The sequence below is a fragment of the Hyperolius riggenbachi genome, chromosome 8 (assembly GCF_040937935.1).
Source record: "Hyperolius riggenbachi isolate aHypRig1 chromosome 8, aHypRig1.pri, whole genome shotgun sequence".
In the NCBI taxonomy this organism is placed as follows: Eukaryota; Metazoa; Chordata; class Amphibia; order Anura; family Hyperoliidae; genus Hyperolius; species Hyperolius riggenbachi.
Window position 1 is genome coordinate 46,046,487 of NC_090653.1, and position 25,100 is coordinate 46,071,586.

General features: G+C 46.8%; 1 protein-coding gene across 4 annotated transcripts in view; it reads left to right on the top strand.

Annotated features, from left to right (window-relative positions):
• Positions 1-25,100, top strand: part of PRRC2A (proline rich coiled-coil 2A) — a 120,007-nt gene that overhangs the window by 62,351 nt on the left and 32,556 nt on the right. For 3 of the 4 annotated variants that reach the window (XM_068250360.1, XM_068250362.1, XM_068250363.1), the window contains exons 9-16: positions 1,150-1,286; positions 1,370-1,454; positions 1,549-1,780; positions 12,371-12,653; positions 15,623-15,846; positions 16,523-16,823; positions 20,597-20,798; positions 20,970-22,928. In XM_068250360.1, coding sequence (XP_068106461.1) covers positions 1,150-1,286; positions 1,370-1,454; positions 1,549-1,780; positions 12,371-12,653; positions 15,623-15,846; positions 16,523-16,823; positions 20,597-20,798; positions 20,970-22,928 — 3,423 coding nt within the window. The remainder of the gene's footprint in view (positions 1-1,149; positions 1,287-1,369; positions 1,455-1,548; positions 1,781-12,370; positions 12,654-15,622; positions 15,847-16,522; positions 16,824-20,596; positions 20,799-20,969; positions 22,929-25,100) is intronic. The other variant, XM_068250361.1, reaches the window with a different exon arrangement.

Consider the following 25,100-nt stretch of genomic DNA (forward strand, 5'->3'; position numbering starts at 1 on the left):
CTACGTATCTTTATACACTGCTGCAGAAATACGCATAGAGCGCACCTCTATGCTTAGACTGGCTCCGACTGACGGCAGAGTGAGGTCCCGGTTCTCGTAGTTGTGGGCAGCGCTGGATGGCGGCGTGGGATCGATCAGCACGTATGGGGCTGGAGGAAGCCCCACGTATGTATAATAGCTTTTGTTTAGATCCTCTCTGGTTCTCTTTAAGTGGATTCTTCCAATCAGCAGGACCGGAAGTGTTGATTGTCTCTTGTATATTATCTTGGTTTTTTGTTTGTTTGTGTGTTTTTGTTTTGTTTTTTGCTTTCACCATAGCATTTTTTTAATGTTGGCTAATCTAGAGACAATCTACCAAACCGCCCACCCTGAGAACATTGATAATGTAGCATGTGTACAGCTGTGCCACACGTTCTAGTGAGGTCCCTTAATCCATTGGTCTACAATACAGGTACGTTGAGTACTTGTATTGAGGCTTTAGACCAGGGGTCTCAAACTCGCGGGCCATTTGCGGCCACGATACAATATTTTGTGGCCCTCCCGGGCAAAAGCTTCTTTATAGTTCGCTTCAGTGCTCCCAAGTAATCCGCCGCACCCCCCCGCTAAACGAGGGCTGCAGAGCCCCCAAATCGCCCGGGGCGCAATCCACCGGCATTTCCTGGAAGGGGCAGATCTTTCAGCTGCAGCTCTGCCTCTCCTGACGTCAATCGCCGCATGGATCGGCGCCTCTCCCTCTCTGTGAAGGAAGAGTGAAAGGGGCGGGCAGAGGCGGCGATGCGCCGCGATTGTGAAATTCCTTATGCGGCCCAGCCTCATCCTGACTTTGCCTCCTGCGGCCCCCAGGTAAATTGAGTTTGAGACCCCTGCTTTAGACGATATATACAGAGAACAAAGTTGGACTTTGCAAGAGTCACAGCTGTGTAATAGAGGGGTGTTAGGCCTGTCCACCCAGATATGCTGATTGGCATCTCCTGAACAGGGAGTACAGCTGATGTTTAAGGGGGGGGGGGGGGGGGCAAATAAATAGGTGCACTTGCCTGTGAATAGGTGGTTTCACTCTATCCTGTGTTCAGTAAATACGATACATGATCGCTAGTTTGGTGTCTTTCTTTGTCGACATTTTATTAAACATTTTTTCTTTCTTTGTAGATTTCCTCGGCTGGCTCCTCCACGCACTTCTCAAGCTGCACCCAGGTTGGAAGCTGTGAGCCGCCCATCTATCTTGAAGCAAGATGACCTAAAGGAATTTGATGAGCTGGATCAGGAGGCGGATGACGGATGGGCAGGTAAACAGTCGCTATGTTGTCCTGAGCTGTGTCTATGGGCATCTGTGCAGCCTGTGACCCAGTGTTTCTGCTTCACCTTTCAGGGGCTCACGAGGAAGTGGACTACACAGAGAAGCTGAAATTCAGTGATGATGAGGACGGGAAGGACACAGACACAGAGGAGAAGAGGTGCTTTCCTCCTGGAATTCTAAGATGCATGTTTGTAGATTAAATGCTCACTTACGCCTTGTGTTACATCCGGTGCTTCTTTTCTCTGATTCAGCAGAGAGATCGCGGTCTGTAGCAATGAGAAGGCTTCGGTGCCTCCGCCTCAGAAAGCTGTGGAGGCCTCTGACACAAGGAAGGTCTCCCCCACAGAGGAGAAGCCTCCACTAGTCAAAGCAGCCTGGACAGAGGTTCCTCGGGCCCCAGAGCCGACAGCAGCGCCTGCTCCCGTTGCTGCTCCTCCTCAGAGAGGTCCACCTGCTCATCGGGGGCCGCCGCCAGAGCACAAGGTGATTAGATGTGTGCTGTATGTGTCCATGTGATAAACTGAGATCATTCTGAAGTTTAAAGTGCATCTGTAACAAAAAAAAAAAAAAAAAAAGCCCCTGAGGGGTACTTACCTTGGGAAGGAGAAGCCTCACAATCTTAATGAGGCCTCCCCCCCCCCCCCCCCCCAATACCCTCTGTAGCCTCGGGATCCAGCGCTGGCAGCACCCAAAATTCCCCCTAATTGCACTGCGCAGGCGCTGCAGTGCGCAGCAATATTTATCTTCTAGGCTCCAGCACAGGCGCAGTAGAAGCTTTCTGATCAGGCTTTGGCGGAAAAATCCTCCGCAGTAGAGCGGTCCCGATGGGGCTCAGCTAATTCCGCCGAGGGCCGATCAGAAAGCTTCTAATGCGTCAGTACTGGAGCTGAAAAGGTAAGTATTGCTATATGCTGTTCGGGGGCTGTCAGCGCTGGATCCAGGAGGCTGAAGAGAATGGGGAAGCCTCATTGGAATCCAGAGGCTACTCCCTCCTGAGATAACTACCCCATAAAGGCTGTTTTTTTTTTTTCATTACAGATTTCCTTTAAATTTAAAAATTTGGTTTATTATTATTTTCCTTATCCATGTACAGTCACTTGCCTCTTCCAACTGAGATTCTTTCCAGTGTAAGGAGCTCGAGATCAGCACTTTAGGGTGGTTACGGAAGACTGTAAAAGCAGTGACCACTTCTGTAAAAATTTAATCGCCTCTTCATAAACAAGGCAGGAAAGGGCCAAGTTGTGATCTGAATCTAAAAGCCCCACTTTTAGTAAATACATTAACCTTGTGTAAGAACGTGTTGGCCTCTACCTAGAGGTGAAGAAGTCCATAACATCTGCTTATTGCAGTGTAGCTGAGCTGAGACATCTGGCTACACTCCGAATTCCAGCTTTGGACCACTAATGCAGCAGAAGGTGAGGAGATACCTGGCCAGGTGTGGACATTGTCAGCCACAGTCTGTGGTAATGCTTATGCTGGCTTTGCTAGGCATCCATAGAGCTGAAAGCAGCAATTACGTGGCATGTAAGCCTCACCATGACAATACCAGCATCATGAGATGCTCACTTGTAGGATGTGTCAATAGTACTGCTGGTCTAATAAGCTGAAGATAAGGTAAAGGTTGCTATAGAAACTAAGTTATGCCCTCCATTTTGCTTCTCAGTAGCCCTGGCAACCGTTTAAAATGCCTACAGCTCTGTGCATATATTATACTTTTGACAGCTGATATGTAATTGTAGTCACTTGTATGATCTCTGTATAGTACCCATCCCTCCTCCCCCATCTTGCCTGACAGATTTCTGGTGACTGGTAGTCGGCCATGGCAGAATGCTTCCATTGAGGGCTGTTTCCATGTTCTGTGAAGAGTCTTTGCCTTTCCTCCCTTCTTCATAGAACAATACCGTTTGGCTGAAGCCAATCGTGCCTGAAAATCACTGACTGCAAGTGTCTGACTCCAAGACACTTGCATTGTGTGTCTGAGTTGTGAAGCTGCCCACAAATACATTTAAAGGGAGCCTTCAGTGAGCCAAAGGCTTTCAGTTTAATTTACCTGGGGCTTCTCCCAGCTCCCTGTAGTCCTTCATGTCCCTCACTGTCCTCCCAGCGTCCCACTGCTGTGCCCCTCTGAAGCTGGGCGACTGAGCCATGGTGTGGGCTACAGCGCATGCAGGGCTCCAGCCTCACTTGGGCTACGGTGGCTGAGAGATCTTTGCACATAAGCAGTTTGTAAAACTTGAAACTGCGAATGCGCCTGACCACGGGAATGCAATTAAGGGGCACAGCAGCAGACCAGGAGGACAGCGAGGGACCTGACAGGACTACAGAGGGCTGGAAGGAGCCCCCAGGTAAGTTAAACTGAATGCCTTTAGTTCACTTAAGGTTCCCTCAGGGTCTTAATGAGGCTTCCCTTGGTCCCCGTTGCTGAGTGCAGCCCACCTTCAAATCGGGGCTGCGCAGCTTCTCTTCCCGGTTTACGCGCACGCAAAGGTCGCGTGAGCCCGCGGCTCTGTGCTACTGCTCTTAGGTTGGCTCAGTCGGCCATTGAGCGAGCATAAACCAGGAAGAGGAGCTGCACGGCCCCGATGCAATTAGCAACAATGTATTGTCCATAATTCTTCGGGGGTGGGGGGGTGGGGGATAAAGGAATAGTGAGGGAAGCCTCAATAGGATCCTGAGGCTTCCCTCTCCTTAGGTAAGTATCTGATTTTGCTGAAGCTCGGGTACACCTTAAGTGCCCCTTTATGAAGGACAGTGTTTGCCAAGTAACTGTTGCAGACAACATAATCTCAGTTATTTCAAATAACTTCACAACTTATGCTTGACAAACATTCCTTCGTGCTTTTTTTTTAACAGGTAAATTTTTATTATGTTTTTTGTTTGCATATAAAACATAACATAGAAAAACATTTCAACATTTAACATGTCAGAACATAACTTATTGGTAAGTTAGTATGCTCCTAAGAGGAAAGGGTTAGAGAAGGAAGAGTGGCTCCCCTCAAATAGAACATCAAGGGAAGCGGGGAGAAAAGAAGAAAAAGAAAGGAAAGAAGAAAAATATCAGAATCTTTATTACATGTGATATGAATTATAGCATATTCAACTCATATCTAAGCCTGGGACCATGTATCATTTTTTACAAGATAGTCTCGCATATTAAACAGTAGAACTTCTCTTTGAATATCAAATCAAGGCGCTTGATAGTATGTAGGAGATTGACAGTATACATAGTGTCAGGACTTTTTTATACAGAAAGGTAGATTTCGAGTTATCTTCACATAAATCTCATCCACTCCGCAGAGTCAATCCAGTGAGTATCTCCATATATTAGTGAGGAGGCTGGCCCATCGGTAATTGGTTTCTTTTATGCATCAAATTCGTGTAGGGGAAAGTATATATTATAATGTCTTGTCTAAAGTATCTTATTAGATATCCGTTAACACTGCCCTACAGTATTTATAACACCACCCAGACCATATATAATCAAATTTTTTAGAGCAGTTCCGGCTTTTATAGGTCATTTTGCAAAGAGAGAGGATTTTATTGACTGCGTTAAGCCATTCTGCTTTAGTAGGTATAGTAATCTGATTCCAGTGAGATAATATAATCTTTCTAGCAATGTGACAAAGTGTAAATATCATTGTTTGTTTATATTTGCCATAGCTGTCTTTTTTTAAAAATGCCCAACATGGCCATTTTTGGTTCAAGTCTGAAAGGCGTGTCTAATAGGCTTTCTATAGTCTTTTCAATTTGGTTCCAGTATCTGGCTAATGCTGGGCAGGTCCAGAACATGTGGAAAAAAGTTCCTTCTGCTGCTCTACATCTAGTACAGGTGTCAGGATGGGAACTATTGATTCTATGTAGTCTGCTGGGAGTAAAATATACTCTATTGAGATACTTTAGTTGGATTAGTCTGTCCCTGGATGAGATCAAGACCTCCGCCCCCCTGCCCACCGCCTCCTCCCACTCCACTTCCTCTATTTCCCCTAGTTCATTGACCCATTGTCTGTATATTTTATTTGTATTATAACCCAGTTGGGCAAGGAGTTCCGCGTATATAGCTGATAGTGGTTTAACCAATCTCTCTACTATAAGAAGAGCCTCAAGTGGATCAGACTCTAGTCGCAGGGTTTCCCCCACCAAACTGTGAGCCGAATGCATGTGAGAGTTGCAGGAATCTAAAGCGCATGTGAGGAGGAAAACCGTATAGTTGTTGTAGGTCTGAAAAGGGCAGTAAGGTCCCATTGGGGGCTATGTCTTTTAAAATTTTAATACCATGTTTGGCCCAAAGTGCTGGATCCGGAATGGTAGAGAACTGGGGGGGCATTTGAGTTTCCCCACAGTGGTGTGTACGGAGACCACCTAAGCGACGTGTGGAATTTATTATGAAGATATTGCCAAGCTCGTAGTGTGGTTTTCATGCCTATTGTGATAAGAGGACAGGAGGAGGGACCTCGAAATGGTAAGTTAAGAAGAGCCTCATACGATCCCATTAAGGCTGCCTCTATTACCACGGCCGGATTATTTTCATCCCTAGAGAACCACCAACGGACAGTGACTAATAATGAGGCCAAGAAGTAATAGTGGAAATTAGGCATAGAAAGGCCTCCGTCTCTAGTTGGTAATTTCAGGGTACTAATTGATAAGCGCGGGAGTTTATTAGACCATATAAACGGAAGCAAGGTTTTTTTAATTTCAGTAAAGTACTTTTGGGGTATCCACACTGGTGAATTGCGAAAAACGTATGTAAATTTGGGCAGGAGCATCATTTTTATGGCGTTAACTCTCCCTATCAAGGTTAGAGGTAAGTTCTGCCAGGCGTTACATTTATCTTTCACTTTTTTAATAATGGGGATAAAGTTATTGGGCAGAAACGTTTTAAGGTCTTTTTGTATTACTAGCCCCAAATATGTAAATTTATCGGTCCACTGCAGCACGGAGTCAGGATTCCGATTGGATAAGGAGTTGTCATCCAATGGGAATATAGTGGATTTTGCCTTATTTATTTTTAGACCTGACCAGCGACCACAATGGTCGACGGTCTCCATAGCCGCGGTCAGAGAGGGACCTGAATCAGCTAAGTATAATAGAACGTCATCCGCGTAGAGCGAAATTTTTTCCTCTAATCTTCCCAGTTTTAGACCCACAATATTGGTAGAGTGCCTAACCATGATTGCTAGCGGCTCAATAGCCAGGGCGAACAGACTCGGGGAGAGGGGGCACCCCTGTCTGGTACCTCTAGTCAGTTTAAAGGTTTTGGATATTTTGTTATTGATTCGGAGTCTAGCAATAGGATTTTTATAAAGGAGTTGTATCAGTTTTATAAAATTGTTTCCGATGCCAAATTTAGCCATTACTTTCCAGAGGTACCCCCACTCCACCGAGTCAAAGGCTTTCTCATTATCCAGTGAGGCCACCACCCTATCCCCCCCATTATCGTGGCCGATCATAAGGTTTGTGTGTAATCTTCTGAGATTGATATCTGTACCCTTTCCTGGCATAAAGCCCGTTTGGTCCGGGTGTATAATGGATAAGATGCATTTATTGAGTCTGTTGGCGAGCGTTTTAGCAAGGATTTTTGCATCTACATTGATTAGCGAGATAGGTCTGTAAGAGGTACAGCAAGAAGGGTCTTTTCCTGGTTTTAGAATTAACGTAATTAAGGCCTCGGACCACGAAACTGGGGGTGAGCTAGAATCAAAGGCTGCTTTTATGACTTTTAGTAGTTTAGGGGCCAAGATTGTATGATAATGTTTGTAGTATTCTGACGGGTACCCGTCTATGCCGGGTGATTTGCCGCATTGCATATCGGAGATAGCATCTAGGATCTCATCCAGGGTCAGAGGTGCATCCAACAATTTAGCTTGTTCCTCAGAGAGTTTGGGGAAGGGGACGGTATCTAGGAAGGCATCTAATTGGGAGTCAGAATAGGTAACTCTACTGGTATATAGCTGTGTATAGTACTGCAGAAAGACTTGTTCTATGTGGGCTTGGTCATCAAACTCGCTGCCATCCTCGGATATGATCCTAGGGATGGACGTGTTTGACAACGGATCTCTAAGTAGCCATGCAAGCAATTTATCGTTTTTATCTCCTTTAGCAAAGACATGCTGAGATTTAGCTAGGGTCATTCTTTTGCAACCATCTACTCTCAGAAGTTCTACCCTATTTAAAGCTGATTGCCATTTTTTATAGGTTTCGGTGGACTTAGTTTGTATGTATTCCTTTTCGGCTTGCATAGCTTCTTCCTCAGCCGTGTCCAGGAGAATATTAGTTTGTTTCCTAGCATTTGTTATTTCAGTAATATAATATCCCCTTATGCATGCTTTGTTCGCATCCCAGACCACATCTAGAGAGGTCGATCCCTCATTATCTTTCCAATAGTTATGTATCGCTCTGGTAACGGCTGCGTCCACCAGAGGCTCCGAAATCCAGAACCTGGACAGGCGCCAAGACCTGGACCTCAAAACACCCTCCAAGTTCAGCGTAAGCAGCACAGGGGCATGGTCCGAAATGCCACTCGGAAGAATGTCCACCTTTAGAACTAGTGGTAGAATGTCATCTGTTGTGTAAATGAGGTCTATCCGCGATAGGGTCTTATGGGTAGTAGACAGACAAGTATACCTATTTTCATTCTGGTACTTCCACCTCCAGACATCTATAAGAGAGTGTGTCTCTGCCCATGTGGCCAGATTAAACCTCTCTGGTCCTGTAGGGACCAGTCTATCAATGGTTGGGTTCGGAGCAACATTGAAGTCTCCAGCCCATATAACCTTAACAGGCGGCATTTGGGTAACAATAGTGATAATATCATTGAGGAGCTCAGCGTTACTCGTGGGTGGCAGGTATAGGCCAATAATAATAAAAGGAATTCCAAAAATGGATGTTTGTATTATTACGTATCTGCCAAACGTGTCCAGCCTGACCTGTTGTATCTCCATGTGCAGGGATTTGTGAAAAAGAATGCTGACCCCCCTGGAGTGGGTAGAATATGTAGAATGAAAATAGCGCCCCACCCATGGCTTTTTCAAAGCCATTATGGTACTACCAATTAAGTGGGTCTCCTGTAATATACAGATGTGAGGATGGTATTTCTTAAGAAAATTAAAGACTAGGGCTCTTTTAAATTTAGAGTTGAGACCTCTGACATTCCATGAGACGCAGGTCAGGCTGGACAACATATCTATTGGTTTTGCAGTGGCCATATCGTCAAATATAATAAAATCTCTATATGTATATCACATTTCGTAAAATCTTGCACCCAAGAGAGGGCAGAAGTAGAGAAAGAAAATAGGAAGAATGACATAGAGGTACAGATAATCATTGATATTTTGAAGATAGTTAGAGGTCGTAACTTACCAAAACACCCTTTTCCCTCAACACCCACCCTGCTAAGTCTACCAACAGGTAAAATAGCTTATTCCCTAAACCCCCGTCCACTCCTAGCTGTCCGCTAAGAGGAGGACTACTAACTAACCCTACTGGTGTGTATTTAGGTACACACCTATGTAAAAGAAGGGGTGGTAGGTGGACGGCTAGAGGTCCACTGCCCAGCAACACCCAGTCTATACTGGGAGGACAAATCTTGAGTTAAGGAGGTAAACCGAAAAATAATGATATTTAGGAAAACCAGGGAAGGGGAGACAAGAATCTGTAGAAACATTTAACTGTTTATGTAGTTTAAGGTTCTCTCCCGCACACATGAGATAAGCCTTTATAAAGCAGAGAAGCAGAGAGCGTTATTCATTCCTGAGGTCACTAAGATAAGAAATTGTATGTTAAACAATACTCAAAAGTGTATATGTATGTGTGTGTGGGGGGGGGGGGGGGTGAACTATTAGTGTCTACTAGCCATATTAATCCCTTATACCATAGAAGCTATGTCACCGGGAGCCTGTATGTTAGATGCCATTTATGTAAAGTTCTAACTGCATTGCAAGTTTCCCATTTAAATTGGAATATATAGTAATAGCATTACATATGTCTGCTGACATGTAAAGCCAAGTATCACCAGAAGGATGCATTTGTTGTTTTATAGTTCAGAGAGGGGTGATTTAGGTGCAGGTAGGGACATAATGAAGCATTCCACCATAGGGGTAATATTGTCGTTTTTGCAAGTTTTAACATAAAACAGTATGATTACGTTAAGGAGCAAGAGAGTTTCCAGCATGTCAGTTGCCATTTCAGAGCCGCCCGGTGTCCGCCCAGGCCTCAGGGTAATTATCTGGTGTTTTATTGCCACCTAGTGGTGGTAGGATCAGTGCAATCTATACAGGGAGGCATCAAGTCTGGGAGCTTATTATTGAGCAGTTGGATAACTAGTAGAGATAACATCTGAAAGGGTAGCCCCCCCAGTATCCCTCGGGCAGACACAGAGCAGCTCAAGAATAATCTACTCACACTCTAGTAATGACATCAAGCATGACCCTGCATTGTAAGCTACGATACAGTATATGCATAATCAAATATTCTGTTAAAGTAAGTGTACTGGTATCCTGAGGCTTCACCCGCAGGCACACGCATTGAATCACATTTCACCTAGAGGCAAAGGCATAGATCTGCAACGTATTACTATCGATAGGTCGCGAGTCCCCCCTGTGACACCCCAACACCACATATAGGTTTGTATTGCTAAATCACATTCCATAAATGAGGCAAGTGCCTAAAGTAACAGTGTACAGTTTCTGTGGCTAGAGTTCCAGCGGGGCGCAGGATTAACAGTCTATGGACAGTGGAAGTTCAGACGATCCGGGGGGTGCAGGCTAGTACAGGATAGCAGCGCACTAGTGTAGAGTTGGCACATATCCAAAGGCGGGAGCACAAGAGCGGGAAGGGAGTTCAGCAAGAACAAACAGTATGAAGAATACCCGCCCACCCGTGGAGGCCCATCGCCATCTTTAAGCTGATCTAATCATGTAGCCTCTGTACCCGCTCTGCACCCAATGTTGCCAGTAAAACACCAAAGGCGTCTCTGTTCTGTCCCCATTAGTATGTAGGCACATATATCCCCCGATGATAACACAAGTGCCTCGGATAAAGGCCATAGACAGCAGTAAAAAGTACTTACTCATTTGGCCGGCAGAGTATCCAGCCATTTAAAGACATCTGCAGGTTTATCAAAAAATTGAACGGTTTCTCCGTCTTCAACCCGGAGCTTAGCAGGGAATTGCATGGAGTAGGTAATGCCCTTTTCTTTAAGCTTGTTTTTAGCATTCTGGAACGATTGCCTCTGACGCTGGGTCTCTATAGTGTAGTCCGGGAAGATCATTACCTTGGCATTGTTATAGCGAAGTTCTCCTGCCTTTCTTGCTGCTGTTAGTATGGCGTCGCGATCTTTGAAGTTAAGCAGCTTTAGTATGATAGGACGGGGAAGTGAACCCGGGGGTCCCTTTCGTGCTGGCACACGATGAGCACGCTCTACCACGAAGTGGTTGGAGAATGTATCCCCTGGAAGCAGCTCTCGGAAAAGGTCCTCCATGAAAGTGGCTGTGTTGCTTCCCTCGATTCCCTCTGGCAGTCCTAGGATGCGAAGGTTATTCCGGCGGTTGCGGTTCTCCGCATCCACCGATTTCTCCTCTAGGTGAGTGAGGCGAAGTTGCATACCGGGGATCGCCACTCTATGGGTCTGGACTGTATCCTCAAGGTCAGATGTGCGGCGTTCCACCTCCTTTGTTCTGTCCCTCAGCTTCCCCATGTCATCTCTAAGTAGGCCGAGGCTGACATCTAGGTGGTCAATTTTGACCGTGAGGGTAGTTTGGCAGGTGCGGATTGCCTCCAGAAGTTCAGCGGATGATGGTGGGCCCGCTCCCTCCTCTGCATGTTCCTCCTGGCTGCCGCCATCTTTGTGCTGTTTTCCACGGTGTGCTGGTTTCTGCTGCAGCGGCGTTGAGACAGGTTGGTCCAGAAAGTCCCCGCTGTCTTCCTTCTCCCTATTGCCTTTATTTGTTTTCGCCGGCATGTCGGGGTATGGGGAGAAGCGGTTCAGGTTTTTAGGTGTTCTCTCCGGGCCGGCCCAGGAGTCCCACGTGGATACCGATGGAAGGTTGTCTGGCTGAGTTGCCTCCCCGAGAGGCGTACAACACGGCTCCAGTTTGGTCTCTGCTACTGTCGGGAGTATTAGGAGTGATAATGTCCAGAGAAGACTGCTCCGGAGCCCGTGAATTATCCACAAGGGAGATGCTGGGCAGCGGAGCTCTGTAAAAAAGCGACCGTTCAGCCGGCCATCTTAGCCACGCCCCCTCCTTCGTGCTTTTAATAACCTGAATGCCTATCCACATGCTAAAATGTTGCTGTTTTCCCTCCAAAGCAGCCTAATACGTAAATGGCCACCACTCTCTGTTCTGTTCTCTGAGTACTTCCAAAGACAAGCGGCTCTGTACTGCACATACATGAGTCCGCCATCACGCTTACACAGTATGGAGCCGCATGCCTTTGGGACTACTGGGAGACCAGAGTACTTCCAAAGCCTTCAGAGGAGACCCAAAGGCTTCTACTACATAGTCTGATCACTGCAATGGGGCTCAGCAGTGTAACGAGGGGGGCACACAGAGGATTGGGTAGGCTCTAAACGATACAGAGCCTTCCCTCTTCTAAAGAGTATGCAACTTTTTGTTTTTAGGTGGCTACAGGTAGTTGTGTTGGATTTTGGGGACTGTAGTCTGCTCTTCCTACTTTGGTTGTCATGTGGTCACACCCGATTGACAATCTGAATCCAGAGAGGAGGGGAAGAAAGTTTTACTGCCGTGGCAAAACAAAAGTTGCGAATGTAACTGGTATATTCCAACTCAAAGAGCTAATAGACCGTATTGGAGGTCTCATGGTTAGGTGCGTTCGCAGACATTGAGTATGGTGGTGGCTGTCCCCTGTCTAGGACCTCTTGCTGGATTTGAGAAGTCATATCAGGTGGGCTGTTTACTCTGGCCTGTAGAGGACTGTGGTGTACGTTGTGTAGCGCTCCCTTCTAATATTATTATATGCTATCCTTCGCTTTGCTTCTACAAAATGCTTACATTAAGCTTATGTCTTACCATTTTTCTGTAACATCCATTTCTTATTAAATTCTATTTTTCTTTTCAGGAAAAGCCAGCAGCACCGATGGTGGCTGCTCCTCAAGAGGATGAGGATGAGGCATGGCGTCAGCGCAGAAAGCAGTCCTCCTCTGAGATCTCCCAAGCGGTGGAACGTGCACGGAGGAGACGAGAAGAGGAGGAGCGCAGGATGGAGGAAGAGAGGAGGGCGGCCTGCGCGGAGAAACTCAAGCGGCTGGATATGAAACGCCGGCCCGCAGCAGAAGAGGCAGAGGTGGCAGGCAGGGGCGGAGCCAATGAAACTCCAGAGCCCCCAGTGCAAACGCCCCCTGGTAAGTTTCATCCAGGTAATGCCAGTAAATGGTTCTGAGTTTTGTACAGCAAGGGAGGACAGCAGTCTTTTGTAATTGGTCCGTAAAGCAGTGCCCAAAGTCTTATCTTACAGTCATGATCCTTTGGAACTGAAGTCAGTTTATTTACTTAATTTCCTAGGAGAGCACAGTTAACCCTTAGGGGACCGGCTGCCTAACCCCCTTTAAAGAGAAACTCCAACCAAGAATTTAACTTTATCCCAATCAGTAGATGATACCCCCTTTTACATGAGAAATCTATTGCTTTTCACAAACAGACCATCAGGGGGCGCTGTATGACTGAAATTGTGGTGAAACCCCTCCCACAAGAAGCTCTGAGGACTGCGGTACTTTTGAGTTTGCCACAATGTAACAATGTTCACAGACAGGAATTAGCTGTTTACAGCTGTCTCCAACAGCCAAAACAGCTAGGAGCAGCTACATAACCTGCCCACAGTAAAAATGTCACCATGTAATAAATGTCAGAATGTAAATCGGGGAGAGGAAAGATTTTACAATGGGCAAACACTGACTAAATCATTTTATACATAATTATTGTAAAAATGAAGCACATTTTTTTATTACACTATTTTCACTGGAGTTCCTCTTTAAGGACCAGTCCATTTTACATGCGGAAGGGGAGGGGGGCATTTGGGGGGTCAGGCAGCGGGATCCCCAGTATAGATAGCTAGCCATTGGTGCCCCCCTTGTAGCCAGGTGTACCCCCTGTCGCCAGCAGCCTTTACTCACCTCCCAGGCTCCAGTGATGAGCAGCTGTAGCCCCCTCCGCTCTGGCTGGTATCCCCGCTCGCACTGACGTTAAGTTCCGGGTCGCGGCTTGATGACATCATCAAGCCGGGACCCGACACTTACATCAGAGCGAGCAGGAATGCAGGCCAGAGTGGAGGGGAATGACGATCATCGGGGGAACGTTAGTAAGGTGAGTGGATCCTCTTCTTCCCCTCCCCCTCCGCTGCTGTAGAAGTGATAACGACGATCCGCCGCCATTCGAACTGACCAGGAGCCTAATCTCCCCTCTCGGGTGCGCACGATCACGGCGGGACGCTTCGTTAATGACGACAGTGAATCTACGTCCGGTCAGGGAGGCAGCACCACCTGCTGGACGTAGATTCATTCTGCGTCGATCCCCATTTGGCTAAATACTTACACAAAAGGCAGCAATGTTGGAATGTAAACAGTCTATGTTGTATCATCCTTGGTTGGATTGCTATTGTTTTGTAGCAGGCAGCTTTCCCTCTCACTTCTCCATGGAACAGAACTGGAGGTCAAGCTGAGCACTGTCTGTAGAATAACTGCACCTAAACTGTCATCTGACACAATCTCAGATGATTGTTTTGGGTAACAGTGATCTAGTGTTGGCACAGAGCTTTAACCTCCATAGCGGTAACCCCGTGCACTTTTCTAGCTGCGTGTGCATAACGATCGCCGCCGATGTCCGCCGCACCCCCCCCCCCCCCCGCCAGGCAGCGCTGAGGGGTGGATCGGGACACCCGCTGACGTCCGTGACGTCATCGCGATCGTCGCCATGGCGACGGGGAAGCCCATACAGGGAATCCCGTTCAGAACGGGATTCCCTGCAGGGTTAAAGCGCCGGCGGCGATCGGAGGGGTGGGAGGGATAGCGAAGGGAGGGGGGAAGCATGTAGCTAGCGCTAGGCTAGCTACATGGTTTAAAAAAAAAAAAAAAAAAGGTGCTGCGCTGCCCCCTGGCGGATTTATTGTACCGCCAAGGGGGTTAAGCCTGGTACACACTTTCAATTTTGATTGGCCAGTGACTAAACAATTTTACCACCTCCATGTAGTGTGAGGGTTTACCTACACAATCTGCACGTATTGAATGTTTGTTGACCCTCCTACTAAATGGAGATAGTAACGTTGGTCAGCGATTGGCCAATCAGAATTTAATTAAAACGTGTCCCAGGCTTTAGGGTATGTACACACATCACATAGATTACAAAACGGTTCTCTGCAGCTTTAATGGCTTGCTGCAGAGCACTACATATTAGCACAGCACACAAGTGACCCCCCCCCACCACCAACAGAGCTTTCTACATATGTTGTCGTTGTTATAGTTTTTTAAATAAATTTGTCTATTTTTTTTATTTATTTTCCATCCCCCTGGCAGCCAATCACAGCAATTGGCTCTCATAGACATCAGCCTATCAGAGAGTATCACTCTGAGTCTCCCAGGGGGACAGCCGAGCGTCACTACTGTCCCAAGTACAATGCTGCCATAGATCGCATCGCTGTACAGTGTAAATAGACGGCAGTTTCACCTTCTAACAGTCTCCTAGCAGCGATCGCAGCTGGGTGACTGATGACTGAGCAATGTTCCATCATTCAAGCGGGCGATCCCCTGCAATCTCCGCCCCCAGGACTTGACGCCATTTGGCGTTAGGCAGTCCTGGGGGAGCCGCCTTGTTGGCGTTAGGTGAACGTTAGGAGGTTAAAGAGGAACTGTAACCAAGAACTGAACTTCATCCCAATCAGTAGCCAATACCCCCTTTCCAATGAGAAATATTTTCCTTTTCTCAAATAGATCAATGTGGGGGGGGGGGGGGGGGGGGGTTGTATGGTTGATATTGTGTGGAAACCCCTCCCACAGTGTGATGTCAGTACCTAGGTTCTGACACCACACTGTGGTAGCCTTGTTGCATTGTGGAAAATAACAGTTGTTTACAGCGGTTTTCAACTGCCAAAGAAGCAAGCAGCATCTCCTTTCACAGACCTCACCTGCTAGCAGTAAAGATGTCGCCATGGGATAAATGTCAGAATGTAAATCAGAGATAGAAAAGATTTCACAATGGCCAAACACTGACTAAATGATTTATAAATAATTATTGTAAAAATAAGCTTTTTTCATTACATTATTTTCACTGCAGTTCCTGGTTACGATATCCTTAGCACTTTTTTTTTTCTCTCTTCATACAGTGGTAGAGCCAGTAGCAGCTCCTGAGCCTCCTCCGCCCCCTATGGTAGCGCAACCACAAGCTGAAATCCCCCAGGTGAAGGGTGAGCCTAGCCCACCTCCTCGGCCAGAGCCTAAACCAGAGCCGGTACCAACCGTAAACCGCCCGCCGGCAACCGGACCTTCCCAGGGAGGATACAATAAGTTTCAGAAGAGTCTGCCGCCTCGCTTCCAGCGTCAGCAGCAGGTAATGAGAAGGATGAGATATGATCTCTTCTTACATCTGTACTTGTGTAAAGCTGTCCCCTCTTTGCAGCACATACAAGGTGTTCATTGTTTTTAGCCATGGTGGTCAGCTCTGTACGTCATTATTTGTCGTTGACTGAGTTCTCTCCTAGGTGTAAATTATTAATTTTATTTTTCGTTGGGCTGTTTTTCATCAAACAATTTGACAGCCATTTATTTTCATCTCCTCTTGTCTGTCGTGTGTATGAAGCTTTTAGTCTTAGGCTACATACACACTTGAGATAAGCCTTTGGAAAAGGCAAGATCACAGACCAATTTTACCCCCTTCCATGTACTATGAGAGCCATACCTACACAGTCTATTCTATGGAGCTGAACTCCCCATCAGACAGAAATCTTTGCAAGATGCTGCACGCAAAGATGCTGCACGCAAAGATGCTGCACGCAAAGATGCTGCACACATTCAACAGATCAGTATCTGCAAAAGATCTGTTCCTGCAAAATGCATTCATAATCTATATCTGCAGATCCTTATACAGGATGGTTTTATTGTTCTGCATGCAGTCCGTATAAAGAAATATGCAGTATCGGTTTGACAAAGCAATTAAGGGTTTAGGATTATCATAAGTTAGTTTTGTGTGATGTATAATTTTTTTTGTTCTTGTTTTTTTGTAACAGGAGCAGCTGATGAAGCAGTGGCAACAGAACAGAGTGCCGACTCCGCCCTCCCCTGTGGGGCCGCCCTCATCGCAAGCTCTGTCTGCTTCTGCAGGCCAGCAGCCACAAAAAACACTCTATGGAGGAGGGTCCATGGGCAGGACCACTCCTGTGGCCACCCAACAACCTCCGGGCCCCCTGCCACCACCTCACGTCAGCTATGACCCTCGATGGGTGATGATGCCTCCTTTCATCGATCCACGCATCATGCAGGGAAGACCCATGGATTATTACCCTCCTACTGCAGGCGTTCACCCTACAGGTAAGCAATGAATGTGACTGCAGGTTACTTACAAATAGGTTCTTTTCCTGTAGATTGTTAGTTGAATTTGTAAGTTGAGTCATGTCCTGTACTTACCTCGGGAAGCGGAAGACGCTAGTTCCTAATGAGGCTTCCTCTGTCCTCAGTCGGCACAGTCCATCGCTGGCAGCCCATAAAAAACAATAGTAGCCTGCCTGTGCAGGCGCACTGATGGATTTCCGCTTGGGCTCCAGCAGAAATGGCCATGGTCGCTCTGCTGCCCATGTGCAGGTGGTTTGCACCTGCGCAGTAGAGCAGTAGACCCAATTGGGTTCGGCTATTTCCACCACAGCCTGAGCGGAAAGCCTCTAGTGCGCATGCATGCTCTGCTGACAAGCGGACTTTCAGGGGTCCCAGCGCTGGTCCGTCTCTGCTAAGGAGAATAGGGGAAGCCTTCCCCTCCCTGATTAAAGTACCCTCAGGGGCACTTTTGTCCCCTTCAGGTTCAATTTAAAGGAATATTGTAGGGAGAAAAAGAGTTGGACTTACCCGGGGCATCTAACGGTCCCCCGCAGACATCCTGTGCCCGTGCAGCCACTCACCGATGCTCCGGCCCCGCCTCTGGTTCACTTCCGGAATTTCCGACTTTAATGTTGGAAAACCACTGTGCCTGCGTGGCCGCGCCCTCACTCCCGCTGACAGCACCAGGAGTGTATTGTGCAGGCCCAGTGCAGTTGCTCCTGGTGACATCAGCGGGAGCGAGGACACGGCCGTGCAAGCTCAGTTATTTTCGGACTTTAAAGTCGGAAATTCCAGAAGTAAACCGGAGGCGGGGACAGAGCGTCGGTGAGTGGCTGCACGGGGGACCGTTAGACGCCCCAGGTAAGTTCAACAGAAACAAGCATGCAGCTAATCTTGTCAGATCTGACAATAATGTCACACACCTGATCTGCTGCATGCTTGTTCAGGGGCTATGGCTAAAAGTATTAGAGGAAGAGGATCGGCAGGATAGCCAGGCAACTGGTATTGCTCAAAGGGAAATAAATATGGCAGCCTCCATATCCTGCTCGTTATAGTTGTCCTTTAAATTTTCTTATAACTACAAGCCGACAAACAGATGTCTAAAGCTTGTTAACGTTTCTCATATGTGAGCAGGCTCCTGTTCAAGGTCAAAAAACAACTTGTAGCAAACATGAGAACAATGGTTCAGCCGTGAACATCTGAACTGCAATTCAATAAGGCCTACATCAGGAGGCGTGGCCAATCAAGGCTGAAAAACAAGCATAGCGATTGCAGAAAATAATGGGATAAGTGTATCTGAGCTGCAGTGCATTATGGTCTGCATTAGACTACTCCATCAATGCAACGCATTACGGTCTGTATTAGAAGGTCCGCCCATTTGAGTTTAGTAATTTTAGTGCAATATGGTCTGAGTGAAAAGGTTTGGCATTGTGCAACGCATTACGGTCTGTATTAGAAGGGTCGCCCATTTTAGCGCAGTATGGTCTGAGTGAAAAGGTTTGGCATTGTGCAACGCATTACGGTCTGTATTAGAAGGTTCGCCCATTTTAGTGCAGTATGGTCTGAGTGAAAAGGTTTGGCATTGTGCAACGCATTACGGTCTGTATTAGAAGGGTCGCCCATTTTAGTGCAGTATGGTCTGAGTGAAAAGGTTTGGCATTGTGCAACGCATTACGGTCTGTATTAGAAGGGTCGCCCATTTTAGCGCAGTATGGTCTGAGTGAAAAGGTTTGGCATTGTGCAACGCATTACGGTCTGTATTAGAAGGTTCGCCCATTTTAGTGCAGTATGGTCTGAGTGAAAAGGTTTGGCATTGTGCAACGCATTACGGTCTGTATTAGAAGGTCCGCCCATTTTAGCGCAGTATGGTCTGAGTGAAAAGGTTTGGCATTGTGCAACGCATTACGGTCTGAAAGGTATGAAAGTGAGTTGATTACAGTAAAGGATGCATCATTAATGATTAGTTACTGAGCCATGAATCTATATTTTAGGAATGTAAAGATTGGGTGTATATTACAAAGCCAGTAAAAAGGGCTTTGCCAGGCACCTTGAAAAGAATTATAAAAGCCATGATCAGCAGCATTGAATGGAAATTTGGGTGCCCGGAGTTGTTCGATAATGCAAACTGCAGCTTTACATAGCGGGCATTGGAGGGGGGGGTGGGGTTAGATAAGGGGTAATCACCACCGGGGGTAAGAAACTCCAATAAAAATAATGTAAAAAAAAGTGCTTAATTTTTACAATAATTATGTATAAATGATTTAGTCAGTGTTTGCCCGTTGTAAAAATCTTTCCTCTGCCCGATTTACATTCTGACATTTATCACATGGTGACATTTTTACTACTGGCAGGTGATGTCACTGGAAGGAGATACGGCTTGCATTTTTGGCAGTTAGAAACAGCTGTTATTTCCCACAATGCATCAAGGCTCCCGCAGTGTGATGTCAGGACCTCAGAGTTGTGAGGCGCTGACATCACACTGTGGGAGGGGTTTCACCACAAAATCGGCCATACAGCGCCCCCTGATGATCCTTTCAGAAAAGGAATAGATTTCTCATGTAAAGGGGGGGTGTCAGCTACTGATTGGGATGAAGTTCAATTCTCGGTTATGGTTTCTCTTTAAAGGTTAGGCACCACTGGAGGGGGGGGGGGGGGGTTAGGTACAGGCAGAGGGAGGGTTATGTGTAAGAGTGGGCTTAGGTTAGGTCATAGTGTAAAATCAGTAATGATTACGTTATTTTATTATTGGAATTTTAGTAGAATATCTGTAATTTACTGTATTTACTGATCTACTAGCGGCAATCCGCTGCGCATATTTTTTTCAGGCGCCTTCATTACACACCTATGTTTTATTTTTCTTTGAAATGCTAGATCTAGGTATTGCAACTATATCAGTTGCATACTTAATATTGTATCTACGCTGTATCAAGCCGGGCTTACAGGGGCATAAAGAGATAATTTGCATATTTAATAGCAGGCAGTGCATGGCAATTTTACCGGAACTGGTGCTGGGGAAGCAAGGCCCGTCAGCCCATTAGTGCCGCATGTTACCATAGCAACGCACGTGGCGCTATTAGGATAACAGATGTTGCTCCACCAGTGTTGGTATTGGTAAAATTGCATAGCAATATTACCACAGTTTGGTAAATCGGTCACTGTCTCTATTTTATGGAAGAATATCCTCAATTTAAAGAGGACATTTAACCCAGGATTTAAGTTCATTCCAATCAGCTGATATCTCCTTTCTCATGAGAAACATTTACCTCTACTCAAATAGATAATCAGGAGGGTCTGTATGGCTGATATTGTGCTAAAACCCCTCCCACAGTGGGATGTCATGACCATGTTCCTGACAGTTTCCTAACTGTAAACCTCATTGCATTGTGGGAAATGGCTTTTTCCATCTGCCAAGTAAGCAGTATGCCCCTCTGTGCATAGAACTCTCAGTAACGTACAGATCACCTAGCAGAACTAAAGAGGTCACCACTCAGAGAGTGGAAAGATTTTTTTAATGGGCAAACTCTAAAATATTGTAAAAATAAGCAATATTATTGTTTTCACTGCAGTTCCTCTTTAAATTGTCAGCTGAGGCCACCCTCACAGTATTTTGAATATTTTAATTTTCCTGCATGTATCGAATTAGTAGCATTCACATCACAAAGTTAAAAAGCTGACTTTTTGAGTTTTCATATGAACCATTGTTTGAGAAAACACCTTTCATGTTCGAAGTGCCACTTTTGTGTTTACGCTCTTGTCTGTATTTCTATACCCAGGTCTGGTGTCTCGTGAGCGATCAGACAGCGGAGGGTCTGGGTCTGATGGGTATGACCGGCACACCCCACTGATGAGAGACCGAGGGACTCCACCAGCGGACTCTAAACTCATTTGGGGCAGTGAGATGTACAGTGCTGCTGAAGCACGACCAATGGCATCTCCTTTGCGACAGACTCCTGAAGAGGACGATAGGGATGTGAGGTGGGTCTTGGGCCTCATTTGAGATATGCACAGATCTAAACTGCATGTTGATGGGACAGGAGAGACATGTTAATGTTCTATTATGACAGTGAGGGTAAAATATAGGGAGCAAAGAACATTCCATGCATATGATTTGTCTTCATGGTTCTTTGTTTTTTGTTTTTTTTGCAGAAGTGACACCCAGTCAGTTCGTTCTGTGGCTCCTCAACAGGCGCCATACTTGGGAGGCTTCACTTCATACCAGGAAGCTCCTGTTGCGCCACCAACCCAACAGCCACATGTTGGCCATCGTTATCCTGGAGAAGACCATCGCTCTTGGCATCAGCAGCACAACACAAGTTCTCAGCCAACACCACCACCTCCTGCTCAGCCAGTTGAACAGAGACGTCCAGATTCTGCTCCTTCTCAACCTCCTCCAGTTTCTGTGCCCACATCTCAGCCACGCCGGACTGAGGATGAACCAACTATACTGCGGAGGGAAGCAGCTGGTCCTCCTCCAGCTACATCCTCACAGCCAGAGAACACTTCCAAAGTGGAAGTTGGCAGTGGACGGATAAAGGAAGAGAGGAAGGAAATGCCTAAAGAGGAACCAAAGCCTGAAAAACATAATAGCAGGCCTGAGTATCATAGAGCACCTCCCCGTCGTGAGTCTAAAACTGAAACGCGTTGGGGTCCTAGGCCTGGAGAAGGGGGGAAGCGAAGACAGGAGGAGCATAGTGGCTCCATTGTCCCAAACCAAGCTGCTGCTCAGCGACGAGCAGGTCCTATCAAGAAAAGTGGGAGACGGGAGGAGGTTGTGGCCAAAGAGCATCAAGATGTTAAAGTCAATCCGCTACCTCCAGCAGCTTCAGAACCACAAAAACCTAGACAAGCAAACACTTCTAGCAAGGAAGTTGAGCAGATAGTGGGATCTCCTTCTAGGCGAAGAAAAGACACTGTATCTGCGCCAGCCCGGGGCTCTCCTGCCATGATTCCATCATCCAGAGGCCGTGGTAGAGGAGAGTATTTTTCCAGAGGAAGAGGATTTCGGGGGGCCTACAATGGCAGAGGCCGGGGTGGCAGAGGCAGAAGTCGTGAATTTCGGGGTGGGTACAGAAGAGACAGCCCTTTCTACAGAGATGATGGGGATGCAGAGAACAAGTCTGCACCCAGACCTGGAGGACGGGAGCGCAATGCCAGTGAAACACGAAGCGAGGGGTCAGAGTATGAAGAAGTTCCTAAAAGAAGGCGGCAGCGTGGTTCTGAAACTGGTAGCGAGACAGAACCAGTCACTTCTGAAAAGGACCCTGGGAAGGGTGGACCCTCCCTTCAGCAGCATGCTGAGGCATTGCCTCCAAGCCACCCAAGGTACCAGGAAAAGGGTAGAGACTCTGGTAGGGCACGCACATTCACACCAAGAGGTGTACCTTCAAGAAGAGGTAGAGGAGGTGCAGCACCAATGTCTCTGACATGGAGTCCACACCCGAAGCAGCAACAGTCAGCTCCTCAGATGCCTCCTGTGCAGCCACCACCTCAACCTCACAAACCAGAGAGGAAAAATGAAAAAGTAATAGTAGCGGTGAATCCTCCAGCTCCCCTTGAGGAACGCGGGCCACCACCACCTAGGAGAAGGCGACATGGGAGAGCTCAACAGCAGGACAAACCGCCTCGTTTCCGTAGACTGAAGCAAGAGCGGGAGAATGCTGCTCGAGCAGGAAATGGTGGAGGGCAGCAGCCGCCCCCGCAACAATTAGTAGCACAAGAACAACATCACCGGCCACCACAGATTGAGGAAGAACGCGTTATGCTCCGTCGTGGGCATAAGTCTCCAGAGCCATGTAATGCTAACTCCGACCAGGCTAATGAAGAATGGGAGACTGCTTCAGAGAGCAGTGACTTTACAGAGAAAAAAGATAGGGGAGAAATGCCTGTCCAGAATGGAGTCATTGGTCCACCTAATAATACAGGTGTCCGAGAACAAAGGAAAGACATGTCGAAAAGGAGCTTCTCCAGCCAGAGGCCAGTTATGGAGAGGCAAAACCGCAGACCCATGCATCCCAGTGGGCCAAGACCTGGCCGGGGAGGTGGAGGTGGTGGTGGTGGCGGCAGGGGAGGAGAAAAGAGAAACTGGCCTTCTCCAAGAAACAGAGGGTGAGTCACTGGATACATAATGTTATTTCAGTTTAACTCTGTACTATATGAAGCCTGCAAGTAAAGCCTGGTTCACACATCCAGTTGAGTGTTGTCCCCGGGCTCTTGCCCGGGTGCTCTGCCTGGCTAATTTTTGTGAGCACCCGGCTGTCATCTGCTCGTCTCCGTATCCTCCACCTATGCAGTAAGCAGAGTTGCACCAGCTCTGCGTTCCCTCCTCGCACCCCACCCGGCTACTTTTTCATGCCACCCAGCTAGAAAAACATTCTGGGGAAAACACTGCAATTTAGATTAGACAACTTTCCACTTCCATGTTGTATGAGAACTTGTCTACACAATCTGTTGGCCCTCATGCTACATAGAGGTGGTAACATTGGCTAGTGAATGGCCAATGAAAATTGGGTGTGCAGATCTCTTCCTGAACTATGCCCCACCCCTTAATGCTGTCCTCGGTTTCCTCAGAACAGCCTGTAAATAACAGTGTAGTCAAGGATTTGATGATGTTAGGAGCCATGGAGTTTGAAGCCTCCAGACTGTGAGGGAGAGATTTAGAGCACTCTGGAAGTAACATCTTCCAGTATTCTTCAGAGCTGCCATACAGACACAGAAAGACAATAAAATCAGCTTTAGCTACAACTACTAAAATAAATAACTCTAGTTTTAAGTACAAAATTAAAATATTTGCCTTGACACTAAATATAGAAAGTACCTCATTTGCTGTATTTTTATTTAAAGGGAACTGAGCACCAGATAATCAATATTCTTTAACCATTTCAGGACAAGAGCAATTTTTACATTCATTTACCAATAACTTTTACTATTTAACACATCTATATGATCTCTAAATGGTCTATATATTGTTTGTTTTTCCAGGACAAATTAGGCTTTTTACGTGTGTGATAATTTTGCTTATTTATCATAGTTTTTTTAATGCATTTTAACCACTTTTTCCACTGCTACAGTACATCTACGTCATATGTGGCACCCTCCAAGCCACCATGACGTGGATATACTGACTTGCTTGCAACCCTGCTGTGCATGATCGGGTGCGCTTCAGAGCGCACCCCCCGGCACTGTCAGCTGCCTTACTAATTGGTGAAAGGGAACACGTTCCCTTGTAGCCAATTAGAGACTTCCCCGCGGATGAACTGTAGCAAACAGCGGTGATCCCTAATCTCTCCCCTCGGGGACCAGATCGTCTTAAAAAGGTGATCAGCAAGCAGCGCCTCTCACCTTACCTCGTTCTAGCGATTAGCCTGCAGCCTGAGCCTCTGATCCCCGCTCTGAACTCAACTGTGTAATGCCGGTTACCCGGGTCCCGGTTTGATGATGTCATCAAGCCGGGACCCGGCTATTCAGCATCACAGGGCTGCGTGCAGAGCGGGGATCGGATGCTCGGGCTGCAGGCTCATCGCTGGAACGAGATAAGGGGAGTCAGGCTGCTTGCTCATTTTTTATAGAAATCTGGCCACTGAGGGGGCTGCCTGGGTGGGGTGGGGGATATCTGGCTATCCATTATGGGGGTGCGTGGACCCCGGGTGAGATGTGCAGCTGGGGGGGGGGGGATAAAATAAGAGGGGCCACAGATACCAGTTTTGAGTGTAGAATTTTATACTGGGGGCAGATCTGGCTATAATGGGGGACCACTATCCCTGGGGACACATTTGGTTGTAATGAGTGGCAGCAATCCTGGGGACACATCTGTCTATACTTGGAGGTGCCAAACACAGAGGACATATCGGGCTATGCTGGGGTTGACTGATATTGGGGACATATACGGGGAGGGGGGGGGGGCTGATACTCGGGACACATTTTGCTATCTATACTGGGGGACATAATACTGGTGACATTGTTTTATCTCCTGTGGTACTTTTTATTTTTAAACTGGAATTAATAAAAACTGAGAAAAAAATGCATTTTTCCATTTTCCCCTCTTTTTCCCATTACATGCATAGAAAACTTTTTTGGTCTAGGGACAAAATACCCTCTAATGAAGGTCTAGTTTGTCCTGAATAAAATGATGCATAGATCATTTAGGTGTAGTAAGTGAGGATAAAGTTATGGCTGATTAAATAGGGACATAGCTAAAACGTCAAAATTGCTCTGGTCCATAAGGGGAAAACAAGGTCTGGATGCGAAGTGGTTAAAGGGAAAAAAATAGAACAAAACACA